The 23,884-nt window shown below is 48.5% G+C and overlaps 1 protein-coding gene across 2 annotated transcripts; it reads right to left on the reverse strand.

Annotated features, from left to right (window-relative positions):
- Positions 1 to 7,698: 7,698 nt before the first annotated feature.
- Positions 7,699 to 23,308, reverse strand: Hspb8 (heat shock protein family B (small) member 8). Of its 2 annotated transcripts, XR_015046992.1 has the most exons (4): positions 22,462 to 23,308; positions 15,641 to 15,704; positions 8,473 to 8,693; positions 7,699 to 8,003 (listed from the first exon to the last, which is right to left on the reverse strand). XR_015046992.1 is itself a non-coding variant. In XM_021162512.3 (3 exons), the coding sequence occupies exons 1-3, from the start codon at positions 22,826 to 22,828 to the stop codon at positions 8,534 to 8,536; spliced, it is 591 nt and encodes a 196-aa protein (XP_021018171.1). In that variant the 5' UTR covers positions 22,829 to 23,307; the 3' UTR covers positions 7,699 to 8,533. The 2 variants fall into 2 exon arrangements, 1 of the variants encoding a protein (XP_021018171.1); XM_021162512.3 differs by having other exon boundaries at positions 7,699 to 8,693; positions 22,462 to 23,307.
- Positions 23,309 to 23,884: the final 576 nt, after the last annotated feature.

Raw genomic sequence — 23,884 nt, forward strand, 5'->3', positions numbered from 1 at the left:
GAAGACTGCTCAGAAGTTTTTTTTTTTTTTTTTTAATCTTTTCATCTTTCAAACAGAGACAAAGACTGTTGGGATCACAGAGTGTCAACTCTGACTTCAGCTCTGGAGACTACTTGACCTAGCAAGACATCACTGATCCCTGGAAGATCCTGGGATTTCCCTTTCTGGAAGGAGACAGTCTGGTTCTAGCGTACTCAAGCCAAAGAGATGTCTTCCACCAATGTGGAATGCCTTTATTATTGGCTTTCTCTGCTCTGGCCCCTGTGCACTGAGCACTCTGTGTGAGTGTGTGTGGTGTGTGTGTGTGTGGTGTGTATGTGTGTGTGGTGTATGTGTGTGTGTCATAACCCTCATGTTAGCCCTACAGATGGTCAGCTTTAATTGTCAACTCAATAGAGTCTAGTATCACCTAGAAAGCGAATGTCAATGTGTAATTGAATTATCTACATTGAGCCTGCTTTGGGTATATCTGTAGAGGGTTGTCTGAAGTTAATTGGTGTGGGAAGACCCCACCCACTACGAACAGCACCATTCCCTACGCAGAGGGTCCCCAACTCTATAAGACGGAGAAACTGACCTTCGTGTAAATAATCAAGCATAATGCTATGCATGCATTAATTTCTCCCTGCTCTTGACTGTGGATATGATATGGCCACTACCTTAAGTTCCCACTACTGTGGCTTCCTCACAGTGATGGCCTATAACCTGGGACTGTGAGCTAGGATAAACCCCGAGGTTGTGTTTTTATTGTTGTTGTTGTTGGGACATTTGATCACAGCAAGAGAATTCAAGCTATGACAGATGAGGAGACAAACAACTGCAGAGACAGTGTCAGGGTCAGAGTCATACCGGCAGCAAGCAGCAGAATCAGGATCAGAACCCAAGACGCTTTGCAGCCTCACACCAGTCCTTCCTCAAATCCTGCTATGAGTCTTTACTCATTTCGTGACACTCCATAATACTCCAGATAGGAAAAGGACAAAGCAGAGACCTCTCTTCCTCTTGTCTGGATTTCAGTGCTGTGCCTGACATCTGCTGGTTCCGATGAAGATTTGGATAGGGGAGTAGGAGCTGCTTATGTATGGACATTTTATTAATTAGATATTGAGACAATCGGCCTTGAAAGGATAGCTCGTTATGTCCACAGATTCCATGAAGGAAGACATACTGATCCACTGGGACCACACAAGATGGGACAAGGGTGGCATCTAACACTAACTAAGGTGGATCAGGAGACAGAAGAAGTTGGGAGTGGGGGTGGGGTAGGAATATTAAGTGCGGTTTCACAGGATGGAACAGGTGAGAGAAGGAATAGACTCAGGGTTGACGGGTGTAACAATCTTGGCAGGTGTGGAAGATCAGGGATGGTCCCTTGGTGTCTGGTACCTCTGAGTCCATGAGGATTGGCAGATAGTGGACCCAGAGCACAGAAAAGGAGGCCACAGAGGCTGGGCTCTGGACTGTCCAGTGTGCATATAAAAGGTCCACTCACCATCCATGGCTGTTTGTAGAGATTGGTAGCCCTGGATGGACCATCTCAAGGGTTAGCCCTGGATGGACCATCTCAAGGTTAGCCAGGCTCCAAACAGATTGTACTAGTTGGTTTTGTGTGTCAACCTGATGCTAGTTAGAGTCATCAGAGAGGAAGGAGAAAGAGCCATCCTAAAGAAAGTTGAGGAAATGCCTCCATGAGATCCAGCTGTGGGGCATTTTCTCAATTAGTGATTGATGGGGGAGGGCCACGCCCATTGTGGGTGGAGCCATGTCTGGGCTGGTGGTCCTGGGTTCTATAAGAAAGCAGGCTGAGCAAGCCATGGGGAGCAAGTCAGTAAGCAGCACTCCTCCATGGCCTCTGCATCAGCTGCTGCCTAAGGTTCTTGCCTTGCTTCGGTAATGAACAGTGATGTGGAAGCATAAGCCAAATAGCCCTTTCCTCCCCGAGTTGCTTTTTGGTCATGGTGTTTCCTCACAGCAATAGAAACTCCAATTAAGACACAGACAATGCACCAGAATAGAAAGACGTACCAAGCCGGGCGCTCAGGAGGCAGAGGCAGGCAGATTTCTGAGTTCAAGGACAGCCTGGTCTACAGAGTGAGTTCCAGGACAGCCAGGGCTATACAGAGAAACCCCGTCTCGAAAAACAAACAAACAAAAAACAAAAACAAAAGACAAAAAAAAAAAGAAAGAAAGAAAGAAAGATGTACCAAACTCAGACATAAACCTTAGATGGCTAAGCAGCGAACTGAACAGAAAGGACTGTAATGCCAAATATTCTACGTATTGGGATATGTATCATTGTATCCAGGTAACCCAACTGAGTTCAGGGCTGAGCACAGAACTTAGTACATACACATTAACTGTTGGATAGAAACTTGGTTTCCCTGTGTGTGTGCAGATCTCTTTAGAGATGCTGCCCGCCCAGCTGCCCTCCTTTCTCCCTTCTTACATCACCCAGTAACCACACTTTGCACTTGGGAAGCTATTGAATTGGGGTAGGTGTGGAGAGCAGGCGGGTTGCCTCCCTGTAGATGAGGAGACTTGGTCAACCCTCAGCAGCCAGAGAGCAAAGCCAACACCAGGCCTTGAAGTTCTCCTAGCTTCTAACAACCCCAGGCCCAGGACACTGGGAGGGAGGAAGGGACCTCCAAGCAGCTCCAGGTGTTGGCTCATTTAAGAGACAGTATTGATTTTCAAATTATGATGCATAGCTCACAAGGCACCAGAGGGAGGGGGTGGAGGAGAAGCCAGCCACTGATTCTGGGAATTTATTTTGAGACACATTAATTTGTTTCTCCCCTTCAAGGTCAAATCAAGTCATCTCCATATATCAGCATCCGCAATCGACTGGCTCGAAGGCAGCTGGGAGGGTGGAGGTGCTCCTTGGACCAGACATCCTGGAAGCTGGGTCAGCGTGATGCTCACACGGATTGTCAACTTGACCAGTCACCTAGTAGGGCAAACCCCTAAGCATGCCCGTAAAGGATTATCTAACTAGCTTAGTTGAGGGAAGAGCCACCTTAAAAGTGGGTAGGACCATTCCGTAGCCTAGAGCCCTGTATGGAGTAATAAGAAGAAAGCAAGCTGAGCTCTGCTTTCTGACTGTGGGTGGAACGTGTGTGACCTCCCTGCCTCATGCTCCTGTCCCAAAGCCTCCTCTGTCATGATGAACTAGACGGTCAAACTGTGAGCCGGCATCAAGAAAAGCAACTAGCATATCCAGGAGCTATATTCTCCTGTCACTGGGCGTGACCCCGGTGTGTGGGACTCTCGGTGAAATGGGGCAGTCTCTGAAGCTTGCAACTGTGACCTTTGCTCTGTTTGTGAGGATGATCCCTCCTGCTGCTCTCCTCCCTTCTGCCTCCTTCCTCCCCTGCATCCCTCTCTGCCTTCATCTCTCTTACTCCCATCCTCCCATTTCTCCCTCTATCATCTCCCCTTTTATCTATTCCTTCTCCAGCCATTCATTCCTTTTCCTACCATCCATCCATGCATGCATCCATCTACCTTTCCATCTATGTGTCATTTTACTACCCACCAATCCTTCAACCTCTTTCTTCATCCATCCATCCATCCATATATAAATCTATCTATCTATCTATCTATCTATCTATCTATCTATCTATCTATCATCTATCTATCTATCTATCATCTATCTACCCATCCTTTTATCCATTCCACTCTTTTATATTCATTTCTCCATCTATCTCTCTTTTAACACCCACCAATTTTCCCCTTTATCCCACCCACCCATCCATCATCCATCCATCCACCCACCCATCCATCTATCATCCATCCATCTATCATCCATTCATCCATCATTCATCCATCCATCCATCATCCATCCATCCATCCATCCATCCATCCATCCATCCATCTGTCCATCCATTCATCCTCTTAATCTATCCCACCTTCCACCCATCTACCCCTTCCTCCATTCCCCATCCTTCCCATCCATCTGTCCAGTAAGTATTTATTGTTTCCAACATACCAAACGTTGTACCTAACATTTTGGACAACACAGAAAAACAAAAATGTATCATTTGGGACTGGATTTTATTTTATATCTAAAGATGCCGAGGGCATGGATGATTTAATACACATGTGTTTTTGCCACCAATGCAGCACGATTATGGGGCTTGCTTTGTAGGGAGTAGCATAGTGATGGGCTTACTTGGCTAGGCCTGTTGTGAGGCCCCAAGTCTCTGCAGGACTTGAGCAAGCAGTGCAGATCCACCGCTAGATACTGGGGGAGGTCTGAGGCAGTTGCAGGGAAGAGACAGAGAGGCAAAGAGCTGGAGGCAGAGTTTTCCCAGCCAATGGAATAGCAAGTACCAAGGTCCTGGGGTGAGAATGAGCTCATTGTGTGTGTGAGGGGAGAGAGGAAGTGACATCAGAGGGCACAGACATGGGAGAGGAAGTGACATCAGAGGGGACTTGGGAGAGGAAGTGACATCAGAGGGGACTTGGGAGAGGAAGGAGGCAATGACAAGCAAGGGTCAGGGCACACAGGATTTTGAAGGCAGTAGATTGGATTTTGGATTTTGTTTGTTCAGTCTGTTGGTCTGCGTATTTAGCAAGCATGGACCACTTGTACACGGCAGGCAGTGGGTTAAAAGTTAGATTCAGTTTCAGTATCAAGGCATCAAGACATGGGTCTGTCTGTCTGTCCATCATGAGACCTCAGACTAGTGTGTGGGACAGCAGAAATCTGGGAAATCCAAACTCTCCCAAGATATTTGAACATGAGTGATGTAGACTTCCTGTCAAGTACCCTCCATAGAATCGTCTTCTGACTCAGGAAGTCCTTTCTCATGGCCCTTCACACTCACAGTCCCTTCTCGAAAGGAATTCTCCTATTTCCTTTGTTCTGGGTTACCCTCAAACCCTATCCCAACCCTGCCCAAAGCTTAGTCATGTGAAGCACCTGTGTATTCAAAAATCCTCCCCACAGGTGGGACTGACATGAGTTTTATATCACAATGCAAAGAATTTTACATGCAATATTGAGTACTATATTTTTAGTTTCCAGGTGTGGCCTGTGCCCAGATGTGCCTGTGCCCAGGTGTGCCATATGCCCAGGTGTGCCTGTGTCCAGCTGTGCCCTGTGTTCGGGTGTGCCTGTGTCCAGGAGTGCCCTATGGCCAGGTGTGTCTGTGCCCAGGTGTGTCTGTGCCCAGGTGTGCCCTGTGCCAGGTGTTCCCTGTACCTAGCATTCCTCACTGGTCACCTTACATTAATGTCCAGCTATTCATCATCTTCACTTACTATAGTGCTCCCTCCAGTCCTCCTGGAAGATCACTGTGGCCTTTTGTGCACTGGGCCTCATGGGGATCAACTTTCAATTCCAGCAGGTTGACAGCTCATCATTTTGCAGGTAAAACCGGAACTGAGTTGTTGGACCTGGAAATATCACCTTTGCTTTGCTTTTCCCTTGTCTTAAGACAGTTTAAACACTTAATTATTAAGTAGTATTAATACCTAGTTGTGTTTGGGGGTACATTAGATGTTTAGAGAATATTTGCTGAGCAAATATCAAAAGAGTAGAAACTCCCCTCTAATTGGGACTATTTCCTACTCTCTTCCTTGAAAGTGGGCTGGCTAGGATCATTTGGGTTTTGCTTGATGTCATCATTATTTGTTTTGCCTGTGAGCACCCACCCTGGCAGAATGCGTTGTACTATGTTGGGATAGGAGGAAGTGACTAAGGCTCTGGATGGCATATGAGAGGCTCAGCTGAGATCCTAGAGAATTAATTGGAGAACAGGGTAGGAAAGTCATTCTTGGATGACACAGAGCTGTAACCAACGTCCTGATGGCTTTAAGGGCCAGTCTGTGAAGAATGGAGAGGAGGTCGGTGAAGCAGGAGAATGGAGATTTGGGACGTGGGGGAGAAAGGTGTGTGTGTGTGTGTGTGTGTGTGAGAGAGAGAGAGAGAGAGAGAAGAAAGACAGAGATGGATAGATAGATGATAGATTAGATAATAGATAGATACATAGATACATATATAGATAGATGATAGATAGACAATAGGTAGATGATAGATACATAGATAATACATGGATGGATAAATAGATGATAGATGATTGATAGATAATAGATGATAGATAGATAGATACATAGATAGACAGACAATAGGTAAATGATAGATGATAGATACATAGATGATAGATAGATAATAGATAATAGGTAGACACATACATATATAGATAGATGATAGTTAGATGATAGATACATAGATAGATGAGAGAGAGAGAGAGGAGAGAGAGAGAGGAGAGAGAGAGAGAGAGGAGAGAGAGAGAGAGGGAGGGAGGGAGGAAAGGAGGGAAGGAGGGGGAGAGACAGGCATCTGGCAGGCTTGTGAGTCTTGTGAAGAATTCTGGAGTTGGTCCTATAAACAATGGACTTTCAGAACAGGAACAGCACGTCTTTCTCCTTGGCTGGTGTGTTTTCTTGTGCTTCAGGCACCTCACACACCCCACATAGCCCCACCTCCACCCCCCACTGTTTGCTCAGCTCTTAGAATTGTGCCTGATTCCTCAACCCTGACTTGCCTGACTCTTGTCTAGTCAAAGCCTGATTTGAAATCTCTCCTCTCCTTTCCCAGCATGGGACTGACTTTGACAAGGACAACTCAGCTTTCTCTTTCCTGGAAGAATGGAGAAGGGCTGAGTGAACACCCCAGGTTGCCTGGGGGTATGGCTTACCTACCAGGTGTGTGATTTGGATGGTGCATTTCATCTTTCTAGGCCTCAGTTTCCCCATCTGTAGAGGGGGAGCTAAGACTTGGCCCTAGCTCCTAGAGCCTCGCGTGATTGGATAAAATCAGTTAGCGGGAGCATCTTAACACCTAGTAAGGAATCAGGGTCACTGTCCCAGCTTGACTTCTGCTGCTGCAATACAACACTAGCCAAAGCCTAATTAGGGGAGGAGGAGATACCTTGCTGGAACCCTTCCGGCTGTGAGCCAGAGAAAATCTTTCCTTCCTTTTTTTTTTTTTTTTTTTTTTTTTTTTTTAAAGATTTATTTATTATATGTAAGTACACTGTAGCTGTCTTCAGACACTCCAGAAGAGGGCGCCAGATCTCGTTGCGGATGGTTGTTAGCCACCATGTGGTTGCTGGGATTTGAACTCCGGACCTTTGGAAGAGCAGTCGGGTGCTCTTACCCACTGAGCCATCTCACCAGCCCAAATCTTTCCTTCCTTAAGTTGCTTTTGTCAAGATAATTTTTCATGGCAACCAGAAAAGTAGCTATGACATCAGTCTGTTCTCTCAGGCTGCCAGGAATTGGACTCTGAACAGACATGTGACCTGTTTTAGTCCAAGGACATCAAAGAAGATGTTTACTGGACTTCTGGAAAATGAGAAATCACACAAAGAAATCTTTCACCTTCTACCCCCGGACTTCTCCTCCCTACATTGTCATGGGAGGATGAGATTCTTGCATCAGTATTTCAACCATGAGGACAGACTATGACTGTGTAGAGTCACCACAAAAGGCATAGACCAAATACTGGAGTCAGAGCTGCAAAAAACAGCTCTGCAGGCACATTTAAATGTCCGGTGGAGTTGGCTGGAAGCATTTATACCGCCTAGCCCACTACTCATGCAGGTTTCATTACTTGAAGTTGTAGCATCTTGATGGTGTATACCTTAGTGGTAGAACATTCAGTTTCTCGCTAAATGAAGCACAACGTGCTAAGAACATCAGCTCCTTTATTATATCATTATTATTTACCATTATTTTCCCCCTAAACAACAGCACAATTCACACAACAAAGACACACACATCCTCCCCCCCCCAACACACACACACAATGCCACTAGCCTGCGTGCAGGCTGTCTGGCCTTTGCTTGGTTCCTGGTGGAGCTGCTCGAAGACAGCTCTCTGTAAAAATGTGACTTGGACACAGGGGACACAATAAAGGGGGACCTTAGCCAGAGAATTAACTGAGGGGCTCCCAGAGTTCTTGGTGGTGATGGTTTGAGAGCCATGGGGTCATGCTGCAAAAAAAAAAAAAAAAAGGCACTGTGTTGTGTGGTGATGGATAAATCCCATATGGGGATATAAGACCTGCCTATAACCTCTTCTAGACAAAGAGTTGAGAAACACACTGAGGTGAGCCAATGAGTCCCATCAACCAAGCCACGCAGAAGGAGGGTCCAGAGCAGGGGTCTGGGTGATGGGAAGGTCCCCAGAGAAAAGCAACTCTTGCAAGGTAAAAATTTAACATGAATTCTTCAGTCCCCATTTGCTTGTTTTGCAACTATAGACTGCGAGACGTCTTCACCCAGATAAGATGAAGAAAAACCTCCCAATCTTTTGACCTAACGCAACCAAGCAAGGCTGACCCATTGTGTCACCCTGTGGAGAAATCTATCACTACATTATCCAGGGACGGTCTTTCGGTTCTCCCTCCCATCCCCCAACATCTGAGTTGCCTTAAATCTGAGTGCTGCTAAAGTAGTGTACCCTCAAATCAGAGAGTCCCTGGGGCTGGGGACGGGAGCGAAGAAGGACCAAGGCTGACGTCTTAGGAACAGGTGACTTCCTGGTTGTCTTGAGGAAGCTCGTTGTTGAAGCTGCTCTCTCCAAAGGGTGCGTACGGAGGGACCTGGGGAGCCTCGATGATGAGCAGGCCCTCTGGAGAAAGTGAGGCAAATACAGTCGCTGGATCCACTTCTGCAGGGAGCCTGGGAGAGCAAAACAGAAGGTCTTACCACTGATTGTTTTTCATATAGCTGAAGCTACCGTGTTCATTGAAAAGAAAATGTTCCTTTGCATGCAAGCATGTGTATGGTACAAGTGTATATGTGGATATGTGTGTGTATGTGTGTGTGTCTGTATGTGTGTGCATGTGTATGCTTGTATGTGTGTGCATGTGTGTGTACATGTGTGTGTCTATATGTGTATTTGTGTGTGTGTTTGTGTGTCTATATGTGTGTATGTTTGTATGTGTGTGCATGTGTGTATATATGTGTTTGTTTGTATGTGTGTGTATGTGTGTATGCTTGTATGTGTATGTGTGTGCATGTGTGTGCATGTGTATATGCTTGTATGTGTGTGCATGTGTGTATTTGTGTGTGTGTTTGTGTGTATATGTGTGTGTATGTTTGTATGTGTGTGTATGTGTGTATGCTTGTATGTGTATGTGTGTGCATGTGTGTGTGCATGTGTGTATGTTTGTGTGTGTATGTGTGTGTATGTGTGTATATGTATGTGTGTGCATGTGTGTATGCTTGTATATGTGTGTGTGCATATGTGTGTATATGTGTGTGTGTATGTGTGTATATGTGTGTGCCTATGTTTGTGTTCAGTGAGTCACATGACTCCAAGCTTCTGTTTCACAGATCATGAGACCCAGGGGTGGGGGATGCTAGACAAGCTCCAGACAGAGAGCATCAAAGATGGGACCTGTGTTCTCAAACCTGAGTCTACATCTCAGAAGGATTTGAGAGGTGGGAAGAGACAGAGTCTAGTGGAGCCCAGGCTGACCTTATGACCTTAACTCCTGGACCCCCTGAGGGCTGTAAGTGTAGGCATGCGTCACCCCATCCAGCCCTAAGGAATAAAAGATCTTTTCTTCGTTATTTGGAGGAAACAAAGCTATCCAGTATGTGATTTCTTCTTCAACAAACTCGAAACCGTGAGGGCGCGTTAATGGTCTCCTTGGAACGCCCATGCTAACCCTTTCAACATTTTGGGTGTTACCTCAGATTCCGTTGCTAAGAATCCCGCCAAGGAGGTTCTAGTACTGACTGTCCCCACTTTACAAAGATACTGAGTCTACGGGTGGTTACCCTTGGCATTAGCAGACGGACTCAGAACTGAAATCCTGGGCTCCAAAGAGCACGTTCTCCGGCCTCTTCTGGTACCAGTCACGTGAAGGAAGGACAGAGTAGCCAGGATCACCACAGACCTTCCCACAGGCCAGGCTAGCTCTGCCTATGGTAGATGCAGGGAGCGGTCTGCCCTCCCCTGGTTGTGTGCAGGACTCTCCCTGGGGGTGGGTGGGGGTGGGGGGTGGGAGTCATATCCTATTATCAGAAGTCCAAAGCCCTCCGAGCCACAACCACCCAAAGCCACCTGGCCAGACCGGAACTATGAAGATCAACAAAGGTGCTTCTGTAGGACTCGGATAACTGCCAAGCCAAGCTAAGCTAAGCTTTGAAAGCAAGAAGACAATGCCTGGCTGGGGGCCTCCCTCTTACCGCCCCTCCCACTGTGAGCTACGGGGCGGGAGGGGGGGTTGGGAGGGGCGGGGGGGAGGGGGGGAAGGGGAGGGGCGGGGGGAGGGGGGGAAGGGGAGGGGCGGGGGGAGGGGGGAAGGGCGCGGGGGGGGGGTATTTTAACCGGTCAAGGCTGGCACGCTATAAGTATAGTTTTCCTCCCCACGCCCCCCCCACCCCCCCACCCCTGGTCAGCAGAGCTGAATTTACATTCTGACGGTTCTCCAGCCAGCAGAAGGGAACTGACCTCTTCCCAAACCTACTTCCTTGTAGGGAAAAGAATGTCAGATCCTGGAGTCACACTGAGTGGTGCGAGGATGCCTTGCCCTGTCACTGGCCCTGCAAGCTGTCATCCTGACAGTTGTAGATATTTGATATGTATCAGAGCCCAAAAGACCTTCCTGGTGACCCAGAAGGATGATCTTGTACATGGAGAAACGGAAGTCTGGAGACAGGGCTAGACTCGTTTTGTGGGTCTTCCACCAGTAAGCTGGATTCCCGAGGTAGGAGTAGTAAAGTTCTCCTTTAGGCTCTCATTTGCATCTGAATGTCGGCCCCCCACCAAGTGCTAAATACCCAAGACGCCTCTAGGGCCCTTCACTAACTGCTTTCTCTTTCCTGGTAAAAGCTGGCTTAAAACTTGGGTCCCAGAGCAACTGGCTTTATCTCATTAGAACTGGCCCAGGGTAGAGTCTTTGAGTTTATTTCCCTCATAGGTGGGGGGTTCTTGAGGGATCACGTCGTTGGTGAGAATTTAATGTTATTAAAAGCCAGCTGACCGTGGAGGGGGGTAAAGCCCTAAGCCGGTGATGGGAGGAATGGAAGTTTACTAAGTCTAAGAACATGGGGACAGTGAAAGCTGTCATCTGAGGTTCCTTGATCCAGCAGGAAGGTAGAGAGAGGGACCTGTGGTCAAATTCCACAGTACCTCATTTCTTTTAGAGACAATTTTTATCAAATTGTGTGTGTGTGTGTGTTCACGTGTGTGTTCGTTCACGTGGGTATGACCTCATACACAAGCATGTGGAAGTCAGGAATCAACTTTGGGTGTTGTTCCCCAGGAATTTTCCAGTCTGATGATGATGATTCCAACGATTTTATCATCATCATTATTGGTGGGATCTCTTTTGGGGATCTGGGATGCCCTGACTAGGTTAGCTAGGCTGTCCAGCCAGCGAATCCCAGGGAACCTCTTGCCTCTGCCTCCCCAGCCTTGGGATTTATGAGCACATGTCACCATGCTGGAATTCCTTCATGGGTTCTGGGGCTGGGGAGCGGGTCCTCCTGTGTGTCTAGCACCACGCTGACTGAGCTGTTAACTCCCCAGTTCCCTTTCCTTTCCAACCCCTGGTGTCCCACACTCTCCCTCGAAGAGCCTGGTTATCTGAGCATCCACACAAAGCCTGCAGAGGTGTTCTCCCTGTGTCTTGTCTCCTCAGCCTTCCGTTCCCCAGCTCCACCGACATGCTCAGATCGCTCCTTCCTTTCTCCTCCAGGGTTTTCTAAAGCTCTGCGTCTATTCGTTACCAGCACTGCGACTCTGTCACCCGCACCTCCCAACTCCAGTTTCCTCACGGACAAGGTGGGTTTAATAACCTCGCCCAATGGGATTCTTTTAGGACTAAGCCTGTAGACCTTATAACATGGCCACAGCAAGCCACAGATGTCAAACAGGGGCTGACCAGATACCTGAGGAGCTGTGAGGCAAAGAGAACAAAGCGTGCTGTGCTGGGCATCTTCCCCATGACTTCCTGAATCCTGTTTCCTGTTTTGTCCTCCAAGCTGGGGGTAGAAAAGGGCCTGCCTCCGACCTGCTAGGCATCTCCAAACTGTCTCTCCTACCCAACACAGACAGGCCTCTGGGACAGGGTGTACTTCCAAGCCCAAGGCCTGTACTTAGGTGAGATCCCACTCTGCATAACTGGGATCCTCGAAGGACCCTGGGCTTGGCTAATGAAATATTTCTGTTCTCTAAAGACAACCAAGTTCCATGTGTACAAGCATGTGGAGGTTGGGGGTCAACTTTGGGTATTTTTCCAGCATTATTGTCATGATGATGATGTCACAATAATTTCATCATCATCATCATCATCACCATCACCATCACCACCATCATCATTGGTGGGATCTATTATAGGGATCTGAGCCAGGGTTATCCCAGTCTCCAGTTGGACGCCTTGATGTCTCCCATCTGTCAAAGCCACTCTTGTGTAACTCCACCTTGAGGGGGAGTCAGTTAATAATATTAATCCCCCCTCCCACCAACCCTTTACTGTGTAGTCCTCCAACTCTCTAACACGGCCACATGTGGGAGAGGATGCAAGCTCAGGGCAGCTACCCGAGTTGCTCTAAGTCACCTATTAATTGTATCTTTTTTTGTTTGTTCGTTTCTCTGTTTGTGTTTTTGTTTGTTTGTTTTGTTTTTTGAGACAGGGTTTCTCTGTGTAGCCCAGGCTGTCCTGGAACTCACTCTGTAGACCAGGCTGGCCTCGAACTCAGAAATCCACCTGCCTCTGCCACCCAAGTGCTGGGATTAAAGGCGTGCGCCACCACTGCCTGGCTCCATTAATTATATTTTAATATGGAAGCTCTCTACACCCGGGGTGGGAATCAGAATACTAACAGAGTTAGGGGGTACGCTGGGCATGGGCCATTCACAATGGATGGAGCGTGCCATGCTGATAGAGGAAGACCCTGGGGACCTCCAGTTGTTGTTGAAGGAGGTTTGGGTGGTCCTAGCAACACAGTGAAGCTCAGCCTTGATCATTGGCATGTTCGGTCCTCAGAGAAGGAGGTTGCGGAGTGAAATAATTGAACTGGGGGGGGGGAGGCAGGGCGAGGGAGAACCTGATGTAGGCAGCACCATCCCATGGACTGGAGGCGGAGGGCACAGACCCTCGAGCCAGGCGATGTGGGAACAGCTCAGCCACCAGCAGCTGAGTAGCTACACCACCTTCAGCAACCTCGGGCATATCTATCTACTCACCGAATTCCCAGAGAGCCACTTCCTGTGAGGTCTTAGAGGAAGGGACAGCCTCAGGAAATGGGTGTGTCTCGTTTTGCTTGAGACAGGGTCTCGCTATGTGGCCTATATACCTGAGGGTAACCTCAAACTTGTGACAAGATTCCTGTCTCAGCCTTCAGAGTTCTGGGATTAGAAGTATGAGCCAACATGTCCAGCTTTGGATCTCTCTCTCTCTCTCTCTCTCTCTCTCTCTCTCTCTCTCTCTCTCTCTGTGTGTGTGTGTGTGTGTGTGTGTGTGTGTGTGTGTGTGCGTGTGCATGTTTGGCAATGTGGAGGCCAGAGCAGAACATTTAGTGTCTTCCTCATGCAATGGTCATAACCCTCTATGCCTTGTTTCCGGGAAGCAGGATCTCTCACACGTGAAACTCTCCATTCCAGCGAGGCTGACTGCCCAGTGACTGCTCAGGATCTGCCCTTCTCTGCTCCACAACAGTAGGGTTACAGATACATCTGTACAGACACGGCTGGTTTTGCACATGGGTGCTGGAGATTCATTCCTGGGTCCTCGTGCTTACAGAGCAAAGCTCTTACCCTCTGCACCTATCCTCACACCCTGGACATTTCTGAAGGTGATTGATTCACCACGAACGTGCTGGATCTTTTTCTCAACTCTGCCCTGTTTGTGATTCTGCCCTGAACCTGGGTCTGACCTCTGGAAAATGACATGTGTGTTCTCCCTCCCTCCCTCCCTCCCTCCCTCCCTCCCACCCTCTCTCCCTTTGCAGTTCTGTTTGATCTGGAGGCTGAGCTGGGGAGAGGTGAGGGTCACAGATTCAGGCAAGCCAGTGACTACAAGAAGAAACTTGCTGGTATTTGCCTTATCAGGAAGTTCTCAAGGGCTTCCAAGAACTATTGGGGGTGTGGGGGTAGGGTCAGGAAAGGGCACAAAATGCAGGCTCACAATGCTGAAAGAAATTTCGGAATTGAGCTGGTGCAGTTTCTCTGACCCAGGACTTCTTTGCTGGGTTGAGTATGGAGCTCAGACACAATCAGGAGAATCTTGACTCCCCCCTTGGAACATCTACTGTTTTCTGCAAGGATGCTGGAGCAGTATCCCTTTAACAGGTGGATCAGAGACCTGTTTGGGGCAGTGCTAAATCCTCACTATAGACCTCAGCCTTTCCCTTTCACCTACTGGAGACCGACTTTCTCCAGAATACTCGGAAGAAGGTTTGCGATACATCTTCTTCCTGTCCTATATCTTCACTGCAGAGATTGGGACGGTGATGGCTGAGCAAGACCTCAGGGTCTGACACACACCGAGTGAGTGATGCTGACCGGAAAGACAGCATGACAGACACTTGAGCCTCTAGTGCAGCCAGCATCCTCCACTGAGCCTTCTCCCCCTACAGGGACTGCCAGTTAGGGGATGTGGTCATGCTTCATCCGTTCAGCTTGTTTGCCTGCTTAGTGCTCTCGCAAGACCAAAGCTAACAAGAATCCCTCCCTTAAGTCAAACTGGTCCTTCCTCTAGAGCCTCCAAACCTCCACAGCTGGCAAGAGTGATCTCAGGAAACCAGACAACAGTAAATCAACATTTGGAGGCACGTAGGTATTATCTTAGCTGTAGGGGAAGGTAGCCTATTGGAGAGGCTGTGGAGGTGCCTCAGTGCAACCATGAGGTTCTGAGTTCAAATTCCCAGAACTAATAGGGGGAACAATGGACGTGGCAATGTATGCTTGTGGCCCCAGTGCTGTGGGAGGGGAGGCAGGAGGACTGGTGTGGGCTTTCTGGCCACTAGCCCAGCTCTAGGGTCAGTGAGAGTCTCTGTCTCAGGGGAGTAAGGTGGGAAGTGATGGGGCAGAGCAAACAATGTCTGTGGCTGGCCTCGGTTTAAGCACAAGGGTCCATACACTCCAGAAACATGCACACATGCATGCACACACACATATGCATGCACAAATACACACGCACACACGTGTATTCACATACATGCACATGGACACACTCATACATGCACACACATGCATGCACACACATGTATTCATGCATACACACACACACACACACAGAGGATCCTATCACAGCAACTAGGAGGCTAGAGATGCATATGCATAGGGCTTACTTTGATGGCGATACCCTCTCCTGTCTATCCTCCTGGGACGATGAGCACCACATCCACTTACTTCTCAGTGTAAGATGCATGAGTCATTTTTGCCTCTCTATTCCCTGATGGGGTCGATGCCCTCCTCACAGGGCACTGAGCTGATGAGGTGACAATCTAACCCCCTACTTGGGGTCCCCCATTGAAAGTTTACTATGACAGCTTCTTCCCTTTGGGTATGGGAGTTCAATTCCTTGCCCAGGCGTGTCTCCCAAGAAAGTTGGGTTCTACTCACAATCACAATGCCTGCCCACAGTCTGCCCACCCACAAGGCTACTTACTGTATTTTCTTGGTGAAGTTCTTGGAGACAATCCCACCTTCCTGCTGCTTCTCTTCATGTTTGCCTGCAAGACAAGAACATCACCGTGTGTTAGAATCTGCATCCCCTGGGCACCATTCAGGATATGGGCTTGGATTCAAATCCTGCTCTGCTCCTGTCTTATGTACCTAGGGGGTGATTCGGAGTTCAGGTTTTGAGTCTTAGGACTTTGGAGTAGAGACTCAAACCCACCTCCCAGGCTAGCTGAAGATGAGCTAATCTGATGGGCAGGAAAGAGGACTTTGGCCACAGTTTGATGACAACTCAATATTAAACTGGGACACCTGCTCCCTAACTTCCAGCCTTCCACTTAACCCCTACCCACTAGCCGGCAGCCACAGCAGGTTCCAAGAGCTTAGCATCACAGATGGGTCAATGAGGTGGAAGGAAGGAAGAGCCGAAGCCACATCTGGGATTTCTTGGCCATCCGGCATCCTTCTGTTGTTATTGAAATATGGACTGAGATCCCAGAGTGGGTTGGAGGTCATCCAGAAAGGAGCATGACCATGCTGGGCTTTGATCGGTTCTCACTGGATCAAGGCCAAGTGCTGTGGCCTCCTACTCCTTTTGCTCTTAGACTTGCAGCGAGTAAGCCTTCTGTACCACCTGATCCTGGACAGTCTTGCTTCAATGCTTCAAGATGCTGGACACACCCGGACTCAGCTCTCAGAGGAGCCACAGAATAAGAGAGGCAGAGATTCTACAGCCCCACCTCCCAGGGGCTCCTTTGCCCAGTTATGGAGGAGAAGATGAAATTACAAGAAGGTTGAGACCAAGCTGGCTTTTACACTGCAATTCACAGACAAATTATGATCCTCTCAGCTCTCCTCATTCCTCCTCCCCCTCCTCCCCCTCCTCCTCTTCCTCCTCCCCCCCCTCCTCCTCCTCCTCCTCCCCCTCCTCTTCCTCCTCCTCTTCTCAAGTAAAATGTCTTCAATTTCTCTTTGAACAAACAGGATTAGTGCCTGGCTCAGCCACCCTTCTGCCCTTCCCACTCCCTTTTGAAGCTGCATTCCAGAGCCTAGGCGCCACCTTCACACACAGGAGCTTCATAAAACAGACTATAAATACCCAGGGGGATTACAGCATCGTGTGGAGGTCCAAAGTGTCTTCAACTCGTCATTTACAGGTGATTGCATTAGCGATACTTTGTACCAGTTAATCATCCCTTTAATAACATTTTTCTGATTACAAGATAATGCATATGTATGTTAGAAAGTGTAGGAAATAAATTTCCAAAACGCACAACCACCCATCGTCCCACCGCCCCACCCCCCAACAAGGCTGTCATAAATACTGTGTTTACATCTCCAGACAGAGAATGCTTCCTGGAAACATATGGATTTTCTAGAATATGGCCATACATCATACCTTGTACCAAAGGGATCATTCTATGCACTGGCTGGCAGTCTGTTCTCATCTCACTAAGACATTCTGATTACTTTTCTATTTTCCCCAAAATACTCCTTAAGAGCATGGTGTGTGTGTGTGTGTGTGTATGTGTGTGTGTGTTTATTATTTTATTGTGTTTAAAGTTTATTAAATTATTTAAAATGTGTGCTTGGTATGGGTCATATGCCACAGAGATCAGAGGACAGCTTGCCGAAGTCAGTTCATTCCTACCTAGTGAATCCCCAGGGTTGAATGTGGATAACCAGGCTGCCTTTTAAACGGAGACATCTCACCAGGGTTGGGAGGGGGTGGGGCTCAACCTTAGATTTTGAGGGAGGGTCTTTTCACTGAACCTGGAGTTTCACGGATTAGTCTATTCTTCTGACCAGGAAGTACCCAGAATCTTCCTGCCTTTGTCTCCCCAGAGCTCAGGCTGTTATGTCAGCTTTTATGTAGGTTCTGAGGACAGGAACTCAGGGCCTTGTCCTTTTGAATGGCTGTATCATATTCCACTTCAGGACCCGGTAATGTATGACTCAGCCTGCCTCTTACCTTTTGGAAACCTCCACTCCGCACTAAAAATGTCTTACAGACAGATCTTCACACCAAGCCCAGTGATATCTGGGATTTGAGGCAAGCTTTCGGGCCTTTTAAGGCCTAGGCTACATTGCTGCATGGTCCTTAGGAAAGCCATACTGTTTATTCTTCCACTACAGGGAGTAAAGATATACTGACTGGAATCCACTTTTTAAACTTCTGTGTCTGGAGGCCAGAAGGCTCTGTCCTGTGGGTGTGCTATCAACGGAGAGGTCATTCTGTTCTCTGTGACAGTTACCTGCCCTGCCTCAGTGTGGGCCTGTGGTCTGTTCTCTGTTCCCCTCCCTGAGGCCTGGGCCTCTGAGGAGCCTGCTTCCACTGGGGACAGGCCAGGGCCTCTGACTCAGCTCTTCTCCACCCTGTCTTCCGTCTGCCGGAGGCGATGATGAAGAAGATGAAGAACTAACAGCCAGCTCAACAGACATCATCAACATACAGTCTTTGCATAGACTCTTTTCCACTCTGTCTACCATGCTGCTGTTGTGTGTGTCGGTTCAATAAATGACACGAGGTAGTCAATGCTTTGTAACAAAGTCAGCGGGGTGTGAGGTAATTTTGCCTAACAGTAGGCGGGTTTTAGACAGGCAAGGCTCTGTCATGGCATTTAATAGGTCAGGTTTATCGACTGCATTTTCAACTTGAGATACTTTGCATTTAAGATGGGGTCTCAGGGGTCCTGGTACCATAGTAAGCAAAGGGACACCCGCGAAGGCTGGGCCCAGTGTCAGTCTCTGTTCTCAGCAACTCCTGTAAGCAGGAACTTTATTGCCAGCACTGAGTGGATAGAGAAATAGAAACTCAGAGGGGCTCGGTAAATCTGTGGCCACATCACTCTGAACATGCCTGCATGATCCAGTGCCTGAGATCACAGAGCAAAGATTTGGAAGCAGAGGGTAGCAGCGTCCAGAGAGCCAGATGCTAACCCCTGCTTAGACACTTCCTGACAGGGTCCTACCCTTCTCTGGGTCTCCGTGTATTCTCTAAAATGTTGTGAAAATGGCCTTACTAGAGCTCTGGCAGACGCAATGGAGTAAGTGAGGCCCATGGCCCTCGGAAGCTGCGCAGGTGAACCTAAAACATCAATGTTTAGGAAAATGAGGAATCCTCAGAAGTGTATGGATTCAGCTTATGCTCTGAAAATGGGGTGCAGGTTGAAGGGAGGGAGGGCCTCTGAGCAGGAAAGACTCCAAGATTACTTGGAAGGAAATGTGTGAGGGGAGGGCAGTGGAGTTAAAAGAGGTGGGTCAGCCTTGTGGCTAATCTGCATTATATTTGCATGCGGGACTTGCTTGTTGTTCTTCTGATGTTATACCAGCAAGTATAACTTATTATGCTTTATTATATAATTTATTTACATTAGTGTTAATTAATACAATATTAATATAAATATATTTAATGTAATCATTTATATACTATTATTTATTGATATAAAAATAAATATTATATTAATAACATTAAATTATGTATACATAATATATATAATTATTTACTGTATAATAAAGTGTAACTTTATTAGTTTGCTTTCTGGTTTACATTTTTTTTTTTGTTTTGTTTTGTTTTGTTTTTCGAGGCAGGGTTTCTCTGTGTAGCCTTGGCTGTCCTGGAACTCACTCTGTAGTCCAGGCTGGCCTCGAACTCAGAAATCCGCCTGCCTCTGCCTCCCGAGTGCTGGGATTAAAGGCGTGCGCCACCACACCCGGCTCTCTGGTTTACATTTTACCATCGATATTTTATCTTTGTGGGCAGAAGGAAGGGAAGATGGCTGCCTGTACAGAAAGATCAACTCTGCCATCCCAGGACAGCAAGACTGTGATGTTTCTCGTGTGACCTAGAGAACTGTGGCCCTGGGAGAAAGACACTGAAAGGTGCTGAACAGAGGCCCTAGGGACAAGACAAAAGCCTTTCCAGGCTTCCCCCAGCCAGAGGCTGGCCCAGCAGCCCTCGAAGGGATCATTCTTGGCTGGTGGCTGTAGGAGAAGGCTCAGTGTGTGATGGAAATCGGGAGCCCACATTTTCCAAAAAGCTTTCCTGGAGTGAGGTATTCATATGGGATCAGATAGGTAAGAAAGGGCCATGCCTCAGATCTGTGAACTGCACGGAAAGCTCCAAGCTCCCACACCAGGAGGAGGCTTACTCATGATTTTGGCCCATCCGGCATCATCCAAAACTCCAAATAGCCTTTCCTCCACTCCCCAGGCAGCCGGAAGCAGATGACGAGGCAAATCTGGCCTAACTCCTTTGGGAGACCAGTATTGAAGCAGAGGCCAGAGGGTTGGGGGTGGGGTGTCTAAGCAGGTTCACAGTTCCAGCAAGAGTCAACCAATGAACCTCCAGGCAGGTCTGGCTTTAAGTATTAGGTACTGGCAAAGAAGATGCAGGTGGTTGGTTGTGCTGGGTGAGTTAGCCTTCCCTAGGACTCAGTTTCACTATCTGTAAAATGGGCAGGGGTGGTGTTACAATCCTACCCACACTCCTTAAAAAGCCATTGTGAGTAACCAGTAAGCCAGCCTAGTTGCACATTGCGCAAAGGTCTGGCCTGAACTGCTTGCGGAACGACAGGTTCTTAATCATGGTGTAGCTGTTGCTGGCTCTGTTCCCTGGCTTCCCCTTGCTTTTGCAGGGAGTCCCGGACTTTAGTTCTCAAATTCCTTTCATGAGAGAAAGTTTTGGCACCCAGTCTCAGGGGGCTCAGAGTCTGCAGAGTTGGGGCCACAGTTAGGGGTGAGTGTGCAGGGTTTATCTTTTGTGTCAGTTTCCAGGGTTTCCCATCTCACAGACAGAGACATCAGGCTCGGAGCATGTCCCGAACCTCGGGATCACTAAGGCCCATCCGTGGCTGAGAATTCAGCCTGTGGCTGCCAGACTCCACCTGTTAAGGAGCAGCTTCAAATGCGGACGGAGAAGAGACTACAGGATGTGGGTGATTTGGAAGCCTCTGGATTATAATTAATTTAATCATAATTAAATCAGAACAAGGCGGAGTGATGATGAGCTCAGTCAGCAGGATGCACCATTAACTCCATTTTATAGGCACTCTGGATATATGGTCTGCATTTACTACATCTTCCCAGTAGCTTTGCTTGACAGGAATGGTCGCAATCCCCATTGCACAGATGGGAACACTGAGGCTCAAGAGTGATGAAAAGACTTCTGAGTCTGCAACCATACTGCTATCTCACAGAAGAGCTGGGATTTGAACCCAGGTCTCTTTCAAAGAGTGACTATCATTTATTATTACTAGAACATTCCCTTGTGCCCATACCATTGACCACCAAGAACAAACTAACTGTTAGAACCCCGGGCACCATCTGTGCATTTACCATGTAGATAAAGATACCTTGGGGGCTACCACCATCCTTCCTGAGGACCCATGGAGACCCCAGGAGGCCCAGAAAAGGAGTAAGGTCGCTGAAGAAATAATTAGCCGTCCTGTTGGTTAGCGAGTGGCGGAACCAGTGTTGGCTCATCAGTCAGCCAGCCAGCCAGTGCCGGGAGCCCACACCCAAGTCAGCACGCGCCCCTCAGCTAAGCGCCTGCTTGCCCCACCACACCCACACCCAGAGCGTTTGATGTTTACAATTCTACTCCAAGCGGCTTTAGAACACAGCCTCGCTCACTGCCGGGGCTTGTCCCTGACCAGCCAGTGCTTACAGCAGGGCTGTTATTGATTTTTCTGGCTGACAAGCCTCTGCCAAGAACAAGCTCTTTTTAATGGCCTGTTAATTGGGAGGGAGACAGAGGAAAGCTTTGCCTAGGCCCAGCTTACCAGGGGCCAAGCTTCCTGTCCCCTTGGTCTTTTTTCCCCTGCGTATGTGTTCTTTCTCCCAGAGTGCAATGGGGTAAGGAAAGCCCTGGGCCTAGTGCGGTTGGGACCAGGCCTAGGCTCTGCTCTGGCCTTTCTGCTGACTCACTGTATGTCCTGGAACTAGGCCTTCTCAGCTGCAAGAAGGGGAGTAGACAGTCATGGAGTGAAGGGCCAGAGGAAATATACATACATATATATATATATTACATATATATTACACACATATATATTACACACACACATATATACATACATATATATATGTATGTATATATATATATATATATATATATATATATATATATATATATATATATATATATCCTTCCTGGGTTTGAACCCTATGCTACCTTAAACAAATACAAATTATGCTAATCCTCTATGTGCCTCCATTTCCTAAAGTACAAAAGGGAGATGTGGACACACGAGCCCTGTCCTCTGGTTGTATGGTTGTACTAACACAAGTGCTGTGTGATGCTGAAGTCGTGGTTCAGCATGCCGCCTGGCAGACAGCTCTTCACCAAGGATAGGAGCCGTACTGCAGACATTACCATCCAGCTTTAGTCTCCTTGTCTAGTGATCGCAGGGCGAGCCAGTGTGCTAACCCCTCTCCCCATGTCTCCAGAAGTCCTAGGTGCATCCACTTATTCTTTATATTAAATTATCTGTTTCAAAATGTCTAGCCTGGCTTCTGCCAGCTCTCGGGTGGGGCACAGGGTCCTGAGGACCCCAGCTACTACGTCATATACAGACTCATTCTGTTGCCCACTGTGAAACACTTGTCTCTGAAGATAATATTGTGGGTTGCGTTCTTGAGCTCTGAGGTCACCTGTGCCATGTGGTCTGTCACAGGTCCCTTCTACTGAAGTTTTCTGGGCTGAACCTGTGATCGTGCACATGCGAGCACGCAACACACACACACACACACACACACACACACACACACACACACACACACAGAGGCAGGATCCTGCCCGCCCCGACTCACCTGACACTTCCACGTATCCATCCTTGGTCTTTACCATCAGCTCTTCCGGCTTGAAGCTGTGCACGTTGACACACACTTTCCAAGGCTCCCCAGGGAAGGGTGGGGGGCTCCTGCCCTCAGCAGGCACCCCAAACCTGGCTGTGGCTGGAGGCCCTCGGGGTACCATGCCAGACCTTAGGGTTCCAGGCCAGGCAGAGGAGAGCCGAGGCAAAGCCCACTCTGGCCAAGGGGCTGTCAAGTCGTCTGGAAAAGGGTCCATGCCAAAGCCATCGTCCAGAAGGCGGGAGGAGAGCGGTGAGTCCCGAAAAGGGTCTCGGCGCAGGCGGCTTGGGTAGGAGCACGGGAAAGGCAATTGCCCGTCAGCCATGATGTTGGTCGAGCTTAGAGGGGGAAACAGAGGCTCAGAGAGACAGAGCCACCTACCCAAAGGTCACACAGAGATGTGGCTTGAGATGGCTTTCAGAGTTTAGTTCTCCACTTCAGAAAATGCTGATCTTCCTTCAGCCACGAGCCCAACCATCCGCTGGCTGCCCAGAATTGAGCTGGGGTCCTGGCTTACAAAGGTGACCCCCCTAAGCGGGCCCAGCAGAATCCCAGAGGGCCTCTTTCTCTCGCCAGGCTATCAGCAAGCCACCGGCTGCCTTCCTCCCAGGCTGCCCCGGCTCCCAGCCAAAGCCTGCTGAGGTCTTGAGCGCAGCCAGAAGTTTAATAAAGCTCGGGGACTCGCGAGCCTAGAAACTTCTCCTGGCTTCTGGGCTGGGAGCCTTCTATTTATTTGCTGCTGGGGGCAGGGGGCGGGTTTTGCAAGCGCCTCCTGTCACAGGAGTATTCAAAGGTGATGAACCAGTCCTTGAGAATCCGCTGAGAGAACAACTGGGCTCTGGGAGCGGGTGGGGAGCTGGGAGGGGCCGTGGCGTCCGGGTCCAGCCAGCCTCTCAGGCACTCTCTCCTCCTCCTCCTGCTCCGCTCCGCCCCGCCCTCCCTCTGCCTCCAGCAGCGTCCACTCCATCCACCCGTGCCCCGCAGGGCACTAAAGCCTGACTATTAATAACCCTCCGCCTGGCTGAGGGCTCAGGTCACACTCTGGAAATACCATCCTCAGTGCATGTTCTGTCTTGCCTCCTACTCTAGGGACTCGCAGAAGAAGAGAGACAACCCCTCATTGGATCAAGACGTACAAGGAATCCCCACTTACAGTTTGGCCCAAGTCTTACAGCCTCAGACTTCTGAGAACGAATTTTTTTTTAAAACGGCAGTTTAAGTTATGAAAAGAGGGACGTTGTCAGACAGAGTCTATTGGGATAGGTAGGTCTTGGGGTGAGAAAACAGATCGGGTTCAACTCCCAGCACAGCCTGAGCCACTGAGGATTTACAGCCTGGAGGCAGAATGGGGGTCAATGGATGGGAAATGACCAGGGGGAAT

This window comes from Mus caroli, unplaced genomic scaffold (genome assembly GCF_978045245.1).
Source record: "Mus caroli unplaced genomic scaffold, Mus_caroli_1 scaffold_4, whole genome shotgun sequence".
NCBI lineage: Eukaryota > Metazoa > Chordata > Mammalia > Rodentia > Muridae > Mus > Mus caroli.